At 59.2% G+C, this 16,970-nt stretch overlaps 1 protein-coding gene across 2 annotated transcripts in view; it reads right to left on the bottom strand.

Moving 5' to 3' along the window:
* KCND3 (potassium voltage-gated channel subfamily D member 3) overlaps nt 1-16,970 on the bottom strand; it is a 137,891-nt gene that overhangs the window by 4,763 nt on the left and 116,158 nt on the right. The window contains exons 3-7 of one of the 2 annotated variants that reach the window (XM_036343864.1): nt 8,321-8,483; nt 3,655-3,756; nt 3,172-3,261; nt 1,750-1,806; nt 472-719 (exon numbers count right to left, since the gene is read on the bottom strand). In XM_036343864.1, the coding sequence (XP_036199757.1) occupies nt 472-719; nt 1,750-1,806; nt 3,172-3,261; nt 3,655-3,756; nt 8,321-8,483 (660 nt within the window). The remainder of the gene's footprint in view (nt 1-471; nt 720-1,749; nt 1,807-3,171; nt 3,262-3,654; nt 3,757-8,320; nt 8,484-16,970) is intronic. The other variant, XM_036343865.1, reaches the window with a different exon arrangement.

The following is a 16,970-nucleotide window of genomic DNA, read 5'->3' as shown; positions in this document are numbered from 1 at the left end:
CCCGTAATTACTCATTTTCGTTATAGGCCTAAACTACCAACAACTGCAAAGTCCTGGATATTGGGCTTTGGACTCAAAGGAAATGTCTTCCCTCTGGTGGGTTGTTTGCCTATCGTTCGTGGCATTCGACTGTTGCTTTCCCGGAATTCCATGCAGTTCACTGGAGGGGGTGGGGGTGGACAGATATATGCAGAGAAAGGAGGGAAAGGCAGTCAGATTCAAAACCAGCCTGGGATAAGCTGTGTTGGACACAGTTGTGAGCATTATTTTCTTGGTCCATTCTTCGTACTGGGCTAGGTCATTTGTGGATTTTGGGGGGAGTGTTTTTTTTTGGTATCTAACCACACATTGGGCCTACGTCTGCTACAGTATCCCCCAAAGAGCCTTTGGGTTAACTTGTCAGGACAAGGAGGGGGAGGGGCATAGATGAGGGGGCAGAGGGCCAGGGTGCTCCTGAGGCTGAAGGCCCACCTGGTGGTGAGGGAGGGCTGCTCGCTGCCCTGGATGTGGATGGTGCTGAGCTCTTGCATGCTGCGCAGGCGGGTGGCCGGCAGGTTGGAGTTGGGCAGGTGTGTGGTCTTCTTACTACGACGGGAACAGCAGGTGGTCGTGAGGCCCTGGTGGCTGGACAGCGAGGGGCTTCTCGTGGACGGGTAGTTCTGCATCGAGCTCTCCAGGCAGTTCTGCTCATACATCTGCTCGTCTATGAACTCGTGGTTCTGTGGGAAGCAGGAGGAGGGGGAGATGAGCCCCCAGACTTGGGGTGGCTGCCTGTCTCTGTTCCGGGCCTGGAGAGAAGGCCTCCCAGCTGCCCGGGGCACAGACAGGCATCAAAGGAAGAGGACAGTTCTACGGGCAGCCCTGGTGGCGGGTGGAAGGGTGGGGACTGTAGTTAAGGTGTGAGGTGTACTTGGCGCTGATGGGTGCAGGGCACGGGGGGCTTTGGTGGCATCGGCAGAGCTGGAAGCAGAGATGGGACTTACTCTGCAGGCTCCACACAGGACCCCGGGTGGCAGGGAAGGAGGCGCTGCTGGAGGGGGGGGGGGGGGCGGGTGTTAGGTTGTCTTTTCTGGACTGAATGGGGGAGATCCTCAGGAATCCTGGGTGGGCGTGGGACAGAAGCTGAGAAAGGCACTGATCACTCTCAGAATTGGGAGGGCTTTGCGCTCAAAGGCCAGTGCGCTCAAGCTGTCAGGGTCATGTAATTACTGTTCCTGCACCTGATGAGGGGATATGACTAGCTGGGGGCACGGGGTTCCCTACGTCAAGGGTAAGCGTGGGAAGGGATTGCTAACAGCCTCCTGATGAGAGGCCATCAGATGGGGCTCTAAGAGAAGTGAGAAATGGCTGTTCGCCAAGGTGACTAGACATCTGTGGCACTAACGATCAGGCAAGGCCGCCAGCGCGCGGAGGAGTCTGACGGGAGGGAGCACGAGAACAGTTCAGAGACTGACACCAGCAGTCCCCACGGAGCTGGGGAGGCGGCCCGATGCGGCCTGGGCACTCCCAGGGCACCAGCGTGGGGCCGTGGTCCTCCGCCCTCCCCGCCCCTGGGGGAGGCTGTCAGGGACTCAGGAAGGCAGCTGGGAGTTCACGAGACACTGGAAGCTGAGTGAGCGGAATGAGGCCGTGGAGGAGCGGCCCGCGGAGCCAGCAGCACATGCAGAGAACCAGACCAGGGGAGGAGGAGACTCCACAGACTCAAAGAATCAGAGAAAAGAACATCGATTAATTTTTAAAAAGTTATACCTTGATGGTGGACGTTCGTACAGACAACAGGGGATCATCCACAAGATAGGACAACCCCTACAGGACAACATGCCAACAGAAGATAGAAACACCTTTGATTGTCCATTCCGGCATTCCCAAGCTCAGAGATGACGCGCAGTCTCTGGTCCCGGCATTCCAGCCCCTGCTCCCAGCATTCCCCGCCCTTGGCTCCAGCATGACCCTGCTCAAACCCCAGTTCATTCCTTCCATCCCAGCATTCTGCCTCTTCTACCCCAGCATCTCTCCCCCAAATCCAGCATTCCATCTCTCTCATGGCAATGTCCCACCCCCACAATCCGACATTCGCCCCTCAAATTCAGCATTCTGTTCTACTCTGATGCCAGCATTCCATCCCTGGACCCCCCATATCTTTCTTCAATGCCAACATTCCAGCCCTTCAAACCCAAATAATTTCACCCGTTCCACCCGGCACATGCACTTGGAAAGGGCAGTCGGGGCCGGGCCCGTCCTTTGGCAAGCTCTGAGTCTGAGAGAAATCCTAGATATGCGCATACAGGTTGACACTAAGGAATATTTGCAAAGTCTGCAAACGGGTTTCCAGGGCACCTCCCCATTCTGGAAGTCCTCATTGGGCTCCGCTGCCATCCAGTGTCCACACTGACTCATACGCGCCCTCTGACCTCTATCCCCTGCGTCAGGGAGGCAGGACCTTGGGTGTGGGAAGTTATGTCTGTGCTGAGCCCCTGCCTGCAGTGCACTGGGGGCAGGTTCAAGACCAGGAAAGGGTTTCAGTTTGTCTCTGTCTCTCCTGACTTCTCTCCTCCCCCCTATTCCTAACACTTCTGTTGCCAAGGGTCCAGGGTGGCCCACTGCCCTTCCTTTCGGTCTGGTGGTGAGGCACAGGCATCATTCCACATTCTATGTTGCCCAAAACCATGCCTCTATTAGCAATAAACCGATCGGAAGTGAACGCCCTGGGATGCTGGTGACTAGCGGAAGTGGCCCCAATGAGGTCCCTGCTTAGGGAAATTCAATTGCTACCTCCTTGACTCCCTGTCTCCTGTTGCAAGAGGAATGTAGGGGCAAGGCTCACAGGGCATCTCCTAGCACCAGGGTAGGCCCACCTGATATTCGTCTCTGCGGTCCATAGCAACTCCTAGAAATTTGCCCATTGGAGCTGGGAGACTGACAGGCAGAGCCCTTGGCCTCAGTCACGGAGAAGGGGCCGTGGGAGGGGTGCAGGGTGGGGTGAGGCCTCAGTGCGCTGCAGGGCAGAGCTGGCCCTACCTCAGTGACTGCCCACTCCTCGGGGGCCTCCTCACTGCTTTTGACTCTGAAGGGGACAGACTTTGACTTCTGAAGCTGGACCAGCTTGAGGATGTGAGTTCTGAACCCCGAAAGGGGGGGGGGGGGCGTGGGTGTGGCAGGGCTGGGACTCACAGTGGTTTTCTCCAGGCAGTGCAGCAGGTGGTGGTGCTGGCTCTCGATGAGCGAGGTGGTCTTGCCCACATGCGCCTCCTCCGGGGTGCCCTGTGCGACGAGAGACGAGGATAGAGCTGCCAGCCTTCCTCTCCACCCTCTTCATTTCCCCACAGAGGGCAGGAGGGCACTAGAAAAATCTGGGCGAACCAAATTTTAGGGTCACCATAGCACATGCCAGCCTTTGGGCTGGGGGTCCTTGGGCTAAAGCTGGTTTAGGGGTTGTGGTGACAATCCCATGGGAGAGGTATGTGCAGGGGAGGGGGTTGCTACCTGGGGACGGTTTGGAAACATGTCCGTCTCAGGGTTCAAACTGGGGCTTTGGGAGGGAGTGCTGGTGCCCTTGCATGAGAAAACAAGCCCACCATCCCCTCCACCTCCCAGCCAGGGTCCCCCAGGCACCTCCCAGCCCGGCCCTCCCTCCACCGCCCGCCAGGCACCGACCATCAGTTCCAGAGCCTCGTTGAGCAGCCCGTTGCGCTTGCTGTGCAGGTAGGCATTGGAGCTGCCTGTCTTGGCCACACGGATCCTGGCAAGGCGGGCCTTCTGTGATTGGCAGAGACAGAGTGAGGTGTAAGGACAGGGAGCCCGACAGGGCCAGGGCTGGGGCTGTCCCAGGGAGGCTGGTTCCCAGGTGATTTGGAGGCGGGGGAGGAGGCTGCTGCTCCCAGCCTCAGGCTCTCCGTTCACTGGGCCTGGGCCTGGGCCTGATGCTGGGTCAGGATCAGAGTGCCCAGGGGTTTCCACTCGCCTCTGCAGCTGGGGGTCATCCTGGCAGGAGAATACCGCTCATCCAAGTCCCCCTCCTTCCAGGTGTCCCGACCTTTATCGACTCAGCTATGGCTACTTCTCATCTCCCTCAGGCTGCGCGCCGCTTCCATTGCTTGCCCCTCCCCAGCTGGGCCTGCCCACAGGCGGCAGGGGCTCCGAGCAGGCTGCCAGCAGGACACCTTCGACCTCATTTCCTGGGAAGCTGCCCTGTGGCCAGCACGTCCTCGTAGGGACAGTTCAACGCCCTTTCTTGGCTTCTAGAAGGGAAGAGGCCAGGACTTGAACTTGGGGGTCTGCTTCTAACGGCTGAGGCAGCTCGCTCCCCTGGATGGGGAGGACGAGAGGGCACCTGGGAGAGAAAGGAGGGCAGGTAACCCTCTTCTCTTTCTGAGCAAAGACCATTCAAGCCCAGGACGATCCCCATCTGGGGTCCTGCTCCAGCCGTACCCCCAGCATCTCCATTCAAGCCAGTCCCTTGTCGGGGTGCGGCTGGTACTGCTTTGGGTGAGGACTGGTAGTTGAGAGTTGCATATGGAACCCCGATTGTGTTAAGCTCATCACAGCCTTACATAACTTGATCACACCACTTAGCGCCCGGCTTCCTGGTGTCTGGGGTCTGTCTCCATTACTTTCCAGAGATGAAAGATTCTCCTCTGTGGCACTTCTTTTAATTTTATCTTACCCTGGGCTCCATTAAAGCAGCAGATTGTCACATCAAACGTGCTGTGGCATTTCATCACTTCCCACCCAGGATAAGGAGGTTCACTGTTTACAGAAAAACCCAGCACCTGAAATTGGGTGGGGCTCCGGCTTGCCTCTGGGCTCCTGAGGGCCGGAGTCGGGCTCATGCACATTTCTCTCTGGCGTGTAGCAGAGCTTCGCGCTGAGCGTGCTCAGGCGGGGCTGGTGATGGCCCAGAGGGAGGAAGCCACACCTGGGTCACGATGAGCCCTAGCCGGCTTGGCTCAGTGGATAGAGCGTCAGCCTGAGGACTGAAGGGTCCCAGGTTCGATTCCGGCCAAGGGCACATGCCTGGGTTGCAGGCTCGATCCCCAGTGGGGGGTGTGCAGGAGGCAGCCGATCAATGATTCTCATCATTGGTATTTCTATCTCTCTTTCTCCCTTCCTCTCTGAAATCAATAAAGAAATATATTTAAAAAAAGAGAGAGAGAGAGAGAACCCCACGATGATAAAGCCGCTGCTGGAGGCTCACTCCTCCATGGCCATGAGGACATGAGCGTTAACAGAGTTTGAGGTCATCTAGGCTCTTCTAAAGACACGAAACGGCCCTGGCCGCACGGCTCCACTGTTTGGAACACTGACCGTCCCGTGCACCGAGGTTGCAGGTTCGATTCCCAGTCAGGGCACATACCTAGGTTGTGAGTTCGATCCCAGGTCGGGGTGAGTACAGGAGGCAGCCAATCGATGTTTCCCTCACGCCGATGTGTGTTTCTCTCTCCCCCTCTCAAATCCATAAAAGCATATCCTTGGGTGATAAAAAAAGAAGTGGAAGATGCGAGGGGAAGGGACTGACCAGGGTGAGGCAGTGAACTAGCAAGACCAGCTCAGACCTGCAACTCCCAGCACAGACGTGGCCTCCGGAACATCCCTCTTCTCCCTGGAATGTCAGCTCCTGTCAGACAAGTTTCTAAACCTGCTGCCAATCCCAGGAAGCCGCACTTTCAGCAGATGTGGGGTCGCTGGGGTTGGAGGAGGGGCCTGGGCGGAGGGTGCGGCCCCCCGGGAGCCCTCCCGCTGTCTGGCTGCAGCACCCTGTGGCCCTGAGACCGGGGACCTCCTGCCCCAGAAGTAGAAAAGCCCAAACAACAGGCAGCCACACTCTCAGGCATGAGCCCCCCCGAGAAATGTTCACACGGAACCTGCACAGGGATGTGCACAGCAGCCTGACCTCTGAAGCCAGTGGCCTCGTCCCAGGTGCCCCTCAACAGGCGATGGTTAAACCGGCTCATCCACAGCACGGGGGCCGCTCAGCCAGCAGAGGAACGGCTGGATGCACGCTCCTGGCTGAGTCTCCAGGACACGCACAGAACGATCAGGTGCCTACTGGACAGCCCATTCATACAACCGCTTTGAAATGGAAACATCTGATAAAGGGAGGACAGGGTTTTCAGAGGTTAGGGGTGGGCGGCTTTAGGGTGGGAGGGTGTGGTTATAAAAGGGGGTGGGGACTAAAGCACAGGCCCACAGAGGAGAGAATGTTGAAGAAAACCACACGCACCCCAACAACTAAAGCGGAAATCTGAATTGGGTTGACTGATGGATCCCATACGATCAGTTGTATCAAAGTCCACACCCTGGTTGTGATAATCTTACAAGCGCTTGTGGATTTATAATCTCAATAAGCATTTCCAGTAAAATAAAGAGATGGGCAGGACCTGGAGATGGGGACCAACTGCCCCCCCAGACGCGCCCCTTCTGTCCCCTGCCTCCCCTGATCTCCAAGTCCCACGGCTCAGAACAGTCTGAGGCAAACATCATGGAGTGATTTCAGTAATTACCCCCGAGCACAGCAGCCAACAGGACGCTGAGGCTTGTGGGCTGACCTCCCTGCCCCTCTCCACACCCCACGACGTCCCCTGGACCCCCTTCCTTGCCTCAGATCCTAGGAGCAGGCAGCATCCCCCCATCCTTCCCCCGCCCCTCTGCATCCTCTCCCTTCTCTCGAGGGAAGTGAGAAGGTGGAAGACAAGCTGAGCAGCTTGAGGCGAGAGTATCCAGGGAAGTGAAAACACTACAAGTATTTACTCTGACTTCAGGGAGCCTGGGAAGGGAGAGGAGGGGCCGGAGGGGCAGAAGGAGGGGCGTATCTGGCTGCAGTGGCAGAGAAGAAGGTGCCAAAGCCCAGGCCTCTGGATTAGTCACAGGATGAGCCCTCAGAGTCCACGGGAAAGGGCCTGTTCCACTCGTGCGCGGATGGGGTGCTCCAGGAAGCGGGGGCCAGGGGGTGCCAAGGGGAAGGGAGCTGCTGAACGGGTGGGCAAAGCCCTGGCTCTGGGGGAGCCGAGGGTTCCTTTGACCCTCTCCTGCTCGGCCATATCCCTGTCAGCCCAGCCCTGGCCCTTGGGGCCCCGGCTCCCGGATTCGGGAAGGAGGGCCCCGTGTTGCCGGCCCCTTGCCTGGGAAGGTGCAGTGAAGTCAGGGCTGGTGCACGTGGGCCTGCTGTGCTGACGGGCACAGGGCAGAGAGGAGACTATGTCTGGGGTGGCTGGCAGGAGAGGGGGAGCCCTGACCTTGGGTGAGGAGGCAGGAAATGGGGCTGGGAGGGGAGGGGACAGCACAGAGCAGCCTGGGCCTGGCCACAGGACTCACCCACGGCAAGAGAAGCCGAGGCTCCTCAGCACAGGCCACACGGAGGCGCTTGCTGGGATGGGTGATGGAGTCTAATCTGTGCTGTTATTAAGCGTAATGACATGTCAGTCACACCCATCGGAGCTGGCGGCCTGGGCCTGGGCTTGATGACGTTGGGACACAGACCCCTCTGCAAGTCCGGTGCCTCCACGAGTCTGGGGCCCTGCCACGGGGGGGCTGCCCTGTGTGTGCAGGGCCAGCTGCAGTGCATGGCCTGCACGCAGTAGGTGCTTAGTACACGTTTGTGGAGTCAAATGAAAGCAAGAATGAGGTCGGGACACAAAACCTCAGCCTCCATGAACGACCCTTTCAGCCAGGGCCCTGGCCACTGTGCCCAGAGCCCCTTCCAGGTGAGAGGCTCCGACGGTGGACGCCCCTCGCCCTCCCCTCTCCTCGTGGAAGTCACCACCCGAGCTCCACCGCCCGGCGCCAGGTCGGCTGTTCAGGATGGAAGGTGGGGCCGGTCAGGACGGGCGGCGCCTTCCCCTGCCCGGCCTGCCTCAGAGGGGACCCTGGACTCACTGAACTCCCAGGGCCATGGCGCCGCTCCTGCTCATGGCGGTTCTGGGCCTCGACCCTGAGCCGCGGTGCCTGAACCCGCTGTGCCGTTCGTCCCTGACTCAATGGCCTCAATGTTCTCCTTCAGAGGACTCTCTCAGTGAATTTATTTCTGTCCCTGTGCTTTGTCGGTACCGAGAGCGGTGATGTCGGCCCGGCAGCTCCTGGTGGGCGGGCGGAGGGGGCCAGGCCACGGGAATTGTACGGATTGTCCAGGAGAGAATCGGCTCCTGGGTCATGAGGGCTTGTGGGCTGGCAGCTGATGGCGGGAACGCATGGTGGGGAAGAAGGGACTCAGCCACCTCCCTTTCCAAGCCAGCGGGCATCCACGCCGGCTTCTCCCAGGAACTCCGGCCGGCAGCCTGACTGTGAGGCCTCTGGCCCAGCGCCCGCCCGCCCGGTCTCGGCTCACCTTCTGCGCCCTGCGCTTGTCCGCTCTCTGGTTCTGGTGGTAGATCCGGCTGAAGTTGGAGACGATCACGGGCACCGGCAGGGCGATGACCAGGACGCCGCTCAGGGAGCAGATGGACCCGAAGATCTTCCCGGCGATGGTCTTGGGCACCATGTCCCCGTAGCTGAGGGGGGAGAGCAGGTGTGAGGAAGAGGGGCCGTTTGGCTCCCCTGCCCATCATCACTCACTCACTCATTCATTCAACAGCTGCGGAGGTGCCTCGTGTGTCAGGTACTGAAGTAAGACCTGGGAATGAACATAGCAGACAAGATCCTTCCGTCCCTCGAGCCAACATCCTACAAGGGCAAGGCCATAAACAGGAAGTGAATTCATAAAGGCACCGCGACCTGTGGTTATGTCCATGAAGGGAAGAGAGACAGGTGCCGCCAGGGAGGGACTGTGGGCAGGAACCGCCGCAGGAACATTTAAACTCATCGAGAGGGGAAGAGCGTGCCGGGCCGAGGGAACAGACAGCACGAAGGCCTGAGGTCCAAGAAAAGGTTAAAGAGCCAGTGGGGCTGGAGGGAGGAAGGGAGTTATACAAGGGGGGGTGGGGAGAGGGGGCAGGCAGGGGCCCGACCGCACGGAGCACGAAGAGCCACGGATGAGCCTTAACCAGAGAAGCACCATGGTCTCATTTATGATACTAGCATGTGCCAAACCCACCTGCCGACGGAGATTCCTGCCTTAGAAAGCACTTCGCACACTGACCCCACAGCCCCAGGGACCGCGAGCCTGGCGTCCTCGCTCCCATCACAGATGCAGCCGTGAGGCTCCGAGGTGCCCTCGTTTGGGTACAGCTGGGAGGAAACCCACTCTTGCTTTCATCTCTTCTAGAACCCGCACCGAGCGAGGGCAGACCACCAGCTCTGAAACTCGGCCCCGAGGGTGGGGAAGCCACTTCGGGACAGAGCCACTCTGAAGTGCTTCACGTCATGGCGGCGGCTGCCCCGAGACCGTCAGCCCCGCGGCCAGAGCCTCTCCTCCAACCAGGGACTCTCCACAGCGGTAAGCGTTTAGCCTCTTTAGTGAGATAATCGAAAGATTATTAAGCGAAGAGCAAACAGGTGCGACTCCTTTGGGACAGGCGAACACCAACGCCCAGCTCGGGGTCTGGACGGGAAACGGGCTTAGGATGACCAGGAATCGTTGCTGCTGAAACAGTGAGGCTCAAGGTCGCTTGTCCTGAGGGGGGACCACAGAGTCCTGGGCTCCACAGAGATGTGGGGGTCACGGGGAGCGGAGAGCCAGCTGGGAAGAATGAAGTCCTCACCTGCGAGCACTGGGCTCTGGGAGGACAGGCCGGTGGGCACGTATTTGCTGAGCGAACGCATGATCTCGTTTAAGCCTCCCACCCTGGGAGTCGGCTCCTGTCTCGAGAACTGCCTTCCTTCTCCTTCAGTGTCCAGGCCCTTTGTCCCGGGCAAGCTGTCAGCCATGTCCCTGATGTTGAGGCTGCGATAGGTCCTCTGGGGACCCGGATCCAGGTCTGCCTTCTCTGCCACGTGCTCAGGGACGTACGTGGCTGAGGACTTGGCTTCTGGAGCTGGAGACCTGGGCTCAAGACCCGCCCAGCTCGACCAGAACACGAACGCATGACGTGGGACCTGTGTCCTTGTCTATAAAGTGAGTGGCCTAGGTCCTAACCCTGTGGCGACATACACAGCTCTATAAACAAGAGGTGCTGTTACTCTTGCCCAGGCATCCTGGTAGCCATGGTCTCTGTTGCTGAACTTGGGACACAGCTGGTTGTCCCAAGTTCAAGTGCTCCCAGTGGCGAGGACAGGGGCTGTCCTACGGAGGTGGGTCGTGTTAGCCGGAACCGACTGAAAGACGGACATAGGGCCGGTGACCATGGACGTAACGAAGCGTGGCAGGAACGTGTAAGAAAGTGCCAGGACTCTGTCTCAGAGCGATCGCGTGGGTGGGGATGCTGAGGGCAGCGGGAAGGTTGTCCCCCCGCCCCCGCCAGCAGAGAGGACGGGGAGGGAAGCTACGCCCACCATGGGGTAGATGGTCTGCTGGCAAGAGAAACAGAACTCAGCTCCTGGGCGCGCCTGGCCTTCTCCACGGGAGCAGGCTCTGTCGGGAAGGCTGGGGCGAATGTGGGTGCAGAGGAGCTTGAGGGAGGGCACAGGGGAGCAGGCCAGTGCCACCTGGGTCCCACCTGAGGGAGGAGGAGCGTGCAGATTGGGTCAGGGCACCACCGCCATGCTCAGCGAGCAGTCACAGCGCCGCGGAGAAATGCCAGGACCAGAGATGGCAACGGGTGTATCGATGTTTGTAAAGAAGGGGAGAGGAGCTAAGAACCCACAGACCAGGAGGCTGGCCCTCCATCAACTCTGCCATCAGATTGCCGGCGGGATCTGAGAGCCGATGAAGGGGGCAGCTGGCGGACACGGGAAACGAGTTGTATTGTGCGCCAGGCACGGATCCTCCCAAATGAACCCCCATTCTGGTTTTGAGAGGGTTCACCTGCTGGTGGATCAGGAGACTGCTGCTGTCCTACTGTGTCATGATTTTGGCAAGATGTGTTTGTTCTTGGCCCAGTTCTTTCTGCCCTTGGCAAGGGGGAGGAAGGTGGCGAGGACGGCAGTGGTCAGTGGGGGCTGGACAGCCATATGCAGGCTCCTGGCCCTTCTCAGAGACCACCAAGGCGGGTGGTCGGCCAGCAAAGGAAGCTCAGGTTCCCGTGTTAGAAGGGTCTCCAGAAAGAATGGGCCTGAAGTGAGGTCTCCAGTGGCACGTTCCAGGATTTTCCAACAGTGTGTACAGAGCCCGAGGGAGGCAGCCTGGCCTCATGACAGAGACGAGGCTGGCGTCAGGTCCAGGGTTGAGCCCGGCCCCGCATTTACTTACTAGTTGAGTGACTTCGGCAAAGTGATGTAACCTGAGCCTCTAGCAATAGAAGATGGGTCTTATCTACCTAACTCCGAGGGCTGGGATGATTGTGAGAGGATTTAGGAGCAGGCCTTGGTGGAACAGTAAATCCCTATGAACAGCCGGTGTGGGGGCACCTCCTGAATCTGGGAACGGTCTGCCTCCCCGACTAGGACGTCAGCTCTGTCCGGAGCTGCTGGTCCTCAGAGGAGCCACCACGTCTCCCTCTGTCCCTGTCCCCTCGGTCCCAGCAAGTTCGGAACTGGGCACCTGCCTCAGGCGGGGACAGCGCTCCCAGCACGGAGGACCTGGCAGGGCCCCCTGGATTCATTTTCTAACAGCTTTATGGAGACATAATTTACACACCATAACATCTGTCCGTTTAAATTGCACAATTCAGTGGCTTAGTGTGTTTACAGAGTCTAACTGTAGAACATTTTCATCCCCCTAAAAAGGCATCACGCCCACCACAGCCCAGGCGACCACTGATCTCCGTCCTGTCTGTGGATTTCCCTCTTCTAGACATTTCTATCAGTGGAATAGGAGCATGTGACCTTTTGCATCTGATTTCACGTAGCGTCACATGCTCAGTGTCAAGTCCATCCATGTAGCGTGCATCACACGTCCCTTCGTATGGACAGACAGCATCTCGCTGAATGGACAGACCACATTTTGGTCATTCACTCATCAGCTGATGGCCATTTGGGTTGTCTCACTTGGCTATTATAAATAAACTCTGCTACGGAAAGTTGTGTATAAGCTTTGGTGCGGCCTGAGTTTTCATTTCTCCAGGCGTCCGGTGTAACTACGTTTAACAGTTTGCGGGCCGGTCAGACTGCTTTCTGAAGTGCCCGCACCATTTTACAGCCACACCAGCAACCCGTTAGGGCTCCCATTCTCCGTCTCTTCACCAACACGGTGACGACTGCCTTCTGACCCCAGCCTCCCAGCGGGTGTGCAGGTATCCACTGCATTTCCCTGGTTGGCTAATGAGGTCGGGCACCTCTTCCCCTTCCCTGGATTTTCACTCTTGAGACCAGATCAGCCTCCTTCGAAGAAGTTGAAGCTGCAACAAACAAGGCTCCGGGCTGCCCACAGCCATGCTTTCTGCATTTGGGAGAATGCAGGCTGTCGGCAGAGCGGGAGCCAGCTGACATGCAGAAGGGGGTGATGGGAAGGGAAGTCTGATGACGTTTGGGTTCCTCTGAATTCTCTCTGAGGCCCAGCTTCACTTAGCCTTTCCTGCAGCTCAATCCCTCCTTGACTCTGCAAGTTACTATGTTTGTTTAACCTTCCATTGGATCCCATGATGGTGATGAGATGATGGTGATGACAAGGTTACTGCTGCTCTCCCTAAGCAAGCTCTTCCCATTTCTAACCGACAGTGACTGCGGGTCAAACCTGCCGGGCTGGGTTGGCCACTCACTACCCAGCAGCTGACTGCAGTGGCCATGGCCGCGAGGGGTAGTGCTCCCCGGGGCCCCCGGACAGTCCTCATGGCATCTATGGCCTATTTTCTCTGTGGAACGTGAGCAAAGTGAGGCGTGAGAAAAGGAAAAACAAAAGGTGTCTTGGGCTCAGACAGTATTTGAAGCTGTCCCCTTACTCCCCTTTTTGCCTTCCTCCTCTCATGCCAACCAGGGCTCCGTCCTCCCACCTCTTCCTGCTCTGTGCCCGGGGAAGGCAGGGGCAGGAAGGCCCCTCCTGGAGGTGACGCAGGTGCAGGTGGCTACGGTGCTCACCTCAGACCTGCATGGGGCCAGGTGGAGGCGGCTGCCGTCCCTGGTCGGGGGAGGGGGGGAGAGGGGGGGCTCAGGGGCTCCGGCTCTGCTTCCCACCTCTCCCAGCATCCTCGGACCCGCAGTGACGTCGGGGCTGCAGGTGCAGGGACGCTCGCCCTCCTAACATGGAAGGCTAATTAAGTGCATTCGGGCTGAGGGATAATCACACCTTCCTCTGAACTGAGGCTGCACACACCACCCGCCTTGTACAATTAATTGCTGCCTTTCCTTCCTCCTCCAGGGGCCGAGAGATAAGCGAGAGCTGAGCTCCCATCCGGTCCTGCCTCGCTCAGACGGGCAGGGCTGCCGTCCAGTGGCCCGATCTTTCCTGGAGGCCGGGCACGGCCCTGGGGCCCAGAGACTGGGGCCCAGCCAAGGACACATGCCCACTCCTGACAGGCACGTTCTTCTAGAAACCACCTGAGCCCATTCTCCCAGTCTTAGTCCCCGGAGACTTGTCCCATGGATCCTTCCACCCTCTTGGGAGTGGAGGTGACAGAAACAGCTGTGAAACAGCATCTGGTCAGTCCCCACGTTCCCTCGGAGACTTGTCCCCCAGGCCCACACCACCTTGGCCCCAGGCCCCAGTCCTGCATCACCTTGGCCCCCAGGTCCCAGTCCTGCACCACCTTGGCCCCCGGCCCCAGGCCCCAGTCCTGCACCACCTTGGCCCCCAGACTCCAGTCCTGCACCACCTTGGGCCCCAGGCCCCAGTCCTGCACCACCTTGTCCCCAGGCCCCAGTCCTGCACCACCTTGGCCCCCAGGCCCCAGTCCTGCACCACCTTGGCCCCAGGCCCCAGTCCTGCACCACCTTGGCCCCCAGGCCCGCACTGCCTTGTCTGCTTCTCTTTGTCCATATGTTCATCACAACAGCTGTCTGCTGGGGCGGCCTCTCCGCCTTCCACCTCCCTGGCCAGCCAGCCCTGCTCAGAAAGGGGGGGCTGCCTCAACTACAAATGGAGCACGGGCCACGACGGCCTCTGGTTAGTGCCAGGGTGGCCAGGGTGGGAGGGAGGCACTCCCCAGGGGGATGGAGCACTCGGTTGAAGTCGAGGAGGGGACAGGGAGCTGAGACGCAGAAGCTGGGGCGGGTATGTGCCAACAGGCCGATCCCTGGGGACCGTGTGCTGCTGGTGCAGGCCTTGTCTGAAGGTCCAGTCCTGATTCTTCCCGCGCCCCAGGGGATGGCCATGGAGTCAGCGACAGACAGAGGTGGGCAAGAGGCAGAGACAGGGCCAGAGGAGCCAGCCCCTGCCGGGCAGAGGTGCCAGTGATTTGGCTGCTTGGCCCCGTGTACAGCCACCAGGTGTCCCCACTCACCACAGCACTGCGCCCTCCGCTGCCCATGGCAGATCCAATGCCTTGCCAGGTCTCATCGGCCTCCCTGTACCCTGTGTGGGCTAGCACCCGCTCCCCCAGCCCCACCCTCTGAGGCCCAGGAGACTCCCTCCTCTGCCCACCTCATCTGGACGGCACTGAGTCCCGCGTCTGAGTCCCAGACGCTGTCAGGGTTGTGCAGGGGCTTCCAGGTGACAAGCACAGCCCCAGCCGCGCTCGGGGTCCTGTCCACGCTGGCCTTTCACTGTCCACCTCCAGGGGCTCCCTGCACAGGCCGCGGGTCAGCCAGGCCTGTGCACAAGTCCCTGCTCCACCTACAGCTGAGAGCCCTCGGGCAGTCACAGCTCCCGGGCCTCAGTTTACCCTCCTGAAAATGGCATCGCAATAACCTACCTGGCAGGGCTGTCCTGAAAGTCACACTTGTAAAAGTTCTTTATAAACTGTGGGTGGTTTCATAAAGATGAGAGAGTTTACTATGTGTGTGTAAACTACAGTTATACACACATAATTAGCTGTAGTTATATATAAACATGGTGTCGTTCTATGACTATATGTAACGAGTTATAACTGAGCCCTCAGTTATTCTGCATGAGACAGCCTGGTCACCTCGGCTGCTCACACTGTCGGGTGACCCATCACCCCCACTCTGGGTCATCTCAGACCCCCAGCTCCAGGACAACCAGACAGAACCGAGACGGGACAGGGCAATGGCCCGCCTCCCCATGCCAGGCCGCAGTGTGGGGAGGAGGTGGGGAACTGGCCAGGGGGCACAGAGAGGAGAAGCTGGGAGCTTGCTTGTGGAGTCTCAGGGGGCTGGTGAGAGCTGAGCAGGGCTTGTGGGGGGGGGGGGGGGCGGGGGGGTGCTGGGAGCTGCTTGGTGTGGGTGACAAGGAGAAACGCTGTGTTTTGATTAGTAAGAGCCTCAGGGGGCTACAGACTCTAACACGCCGGCCTCGCCTGCCTGCTTTGTTTCAACAACAGAAAATCATTTTTCTAGACTCAGAAAAAGTTGTGTCACACTTCTTCCGTGAGTGTGTGTGTGTGTGTGTGTGTGTGTGTGCGCGTGCGCTTGAGCACTCATTAAATGGAGGGTTCGCCAAGAACAGGGGCCCAGGTCTCAGTTAAAACTATTGATCGGTTGGTGGCCTTTGCATCAGGCACTGGGGACTCCAAAATGATCAGGATGTGGCCGCCTCCTGCCCTCGGGACGGCCGGGCTCCAGGCAGCCGCAGGCACGACTGTGGCGCCCGCAGCCCGGCCTGCGCAGGGCCCTCTCCATCACTGACTGGTATCTGGTCCGGCCACAATGGCTAGTCATGGCCCTGCCTGGCCTCCAGAGGCAGCACCGGAAATTTCAAGCAAGAATCCGCTTCCTGGCCCAGCGTCGCCCGGGGTGGACAGGATATTACTGAGATGGGGCTGGATGTGCCCAGCGGTCTCTCGTCTGCCCTTTCTGCCCCTGATGGGGGGTGGGGCAGGGGGGCCCTGCGGATCGGCTCCTGGCTCCTTCTTGAATAAACTGGGTGAGTCCTGGTCTCTTCCTGCCCCTCTAGCTTTCATCTCCATCCTCTGATCTGGGGTTTGGTTGGATGCCTGGGCTCAATGGCCATTCGCCTCTGCCAGGTCTTGGTCCCACAGATGGGCCTTTCCCTCCCCGGAGGGCAGGTCCCTCCTGCTGAGGCCACACCTGGGGAGCAGTGGCTCCTGGTCACCCTGAGACCTGGGAGGGGGCACTGGAGGGAGCTCCACCCACTGTGCCCGAGGCGGCACCGCTCAGGCCCCGGGGCACAGGCTGGCATGCCCTGGACTCTGCCGTCTGCCTGGAGGGACAGCAGGTGTCAGAACTGTCCCTTCTGTTCCCAGGATGATCTACAGCCCATTAGCTGAGCCCAGGATGGTGGAGAATGCCTGTCTCCAGCCCGGAGCCAGCAAGTCCGAGTTTCCTGCAGACATTTCTGCGAAGGGAGAGGGTGGCTGACCTCCCAGGACCCGGGAGCTAGCTTGCGGCTGCCAGCCCCAGGCTTTCATAACAGAAAAGGCCAAGGAACCTGGGCGGAATGGCTTCAGAGAAGAGGACTTGGCCATAGCTTTTCCCAGTGTGAATGGGACTTTCCCTGGGATCTCACACATCGGGGTCTGTGGCAGCTGGAAAAGGGGGCAAGCTAGGAAGTGGAGGTTAAAATAATCGGTCTCAGCACGTGCACCCCCTCCAGCCTCCGCCTGTCACTCCTCCAGCTGCCAGGGCCGCGGGCAGGCTGACTCACCAGTTGGGCTGACACCTTCCAACACCTCAATCCACATCCAATTTAAGCCGATTTTTTCTGTATAAAACTGTTGAGTAAGGGGAGAGGGGATGTGGCCGGTGACCGTGGGAGGTCCAGTTCCATCACTGGGTGTGAGTTTCAGCCGGGAACTCCCTCCTCTGCTTCCCTGTCCTCTGCTCCGCGGGTTTGGTGACCTCGGAGCTGCCTGCTCTGGGGAAGAGAAGACTCATGCTCGCTGAGGGGGGCGGGCCAGGCCCAGGGTCTTACACACACAGTGCCAGGAGCAAACGGGACAAGAGCGGCCGAAGAGTTTGGACCAAACCAGAAAAGGCTGTACTAATAGGGC

This window comes from Myotis myotis, unplaced genomic scaffold (assembly GCF_014108235.1).
Source record: "Myotis myotis isolate mMyoMyo1 unplaced genomic scaffold, mMyoMyo1.p scaffold_m19_p_18, whole genome shotgun sequence".
In the NCBI taxonomy this organism is placed as follows: domain Eukaryota; kingdom Metazoa; phylum Chordata; class Mammalia; order Chiroptera; family Vespertilionidae; genus Myotis; species Myotis myotis.
Note: the sequence above shows the minus strand (reverse complement) of the source record. Positions and strands in the feature narration are given on the sequence as shown.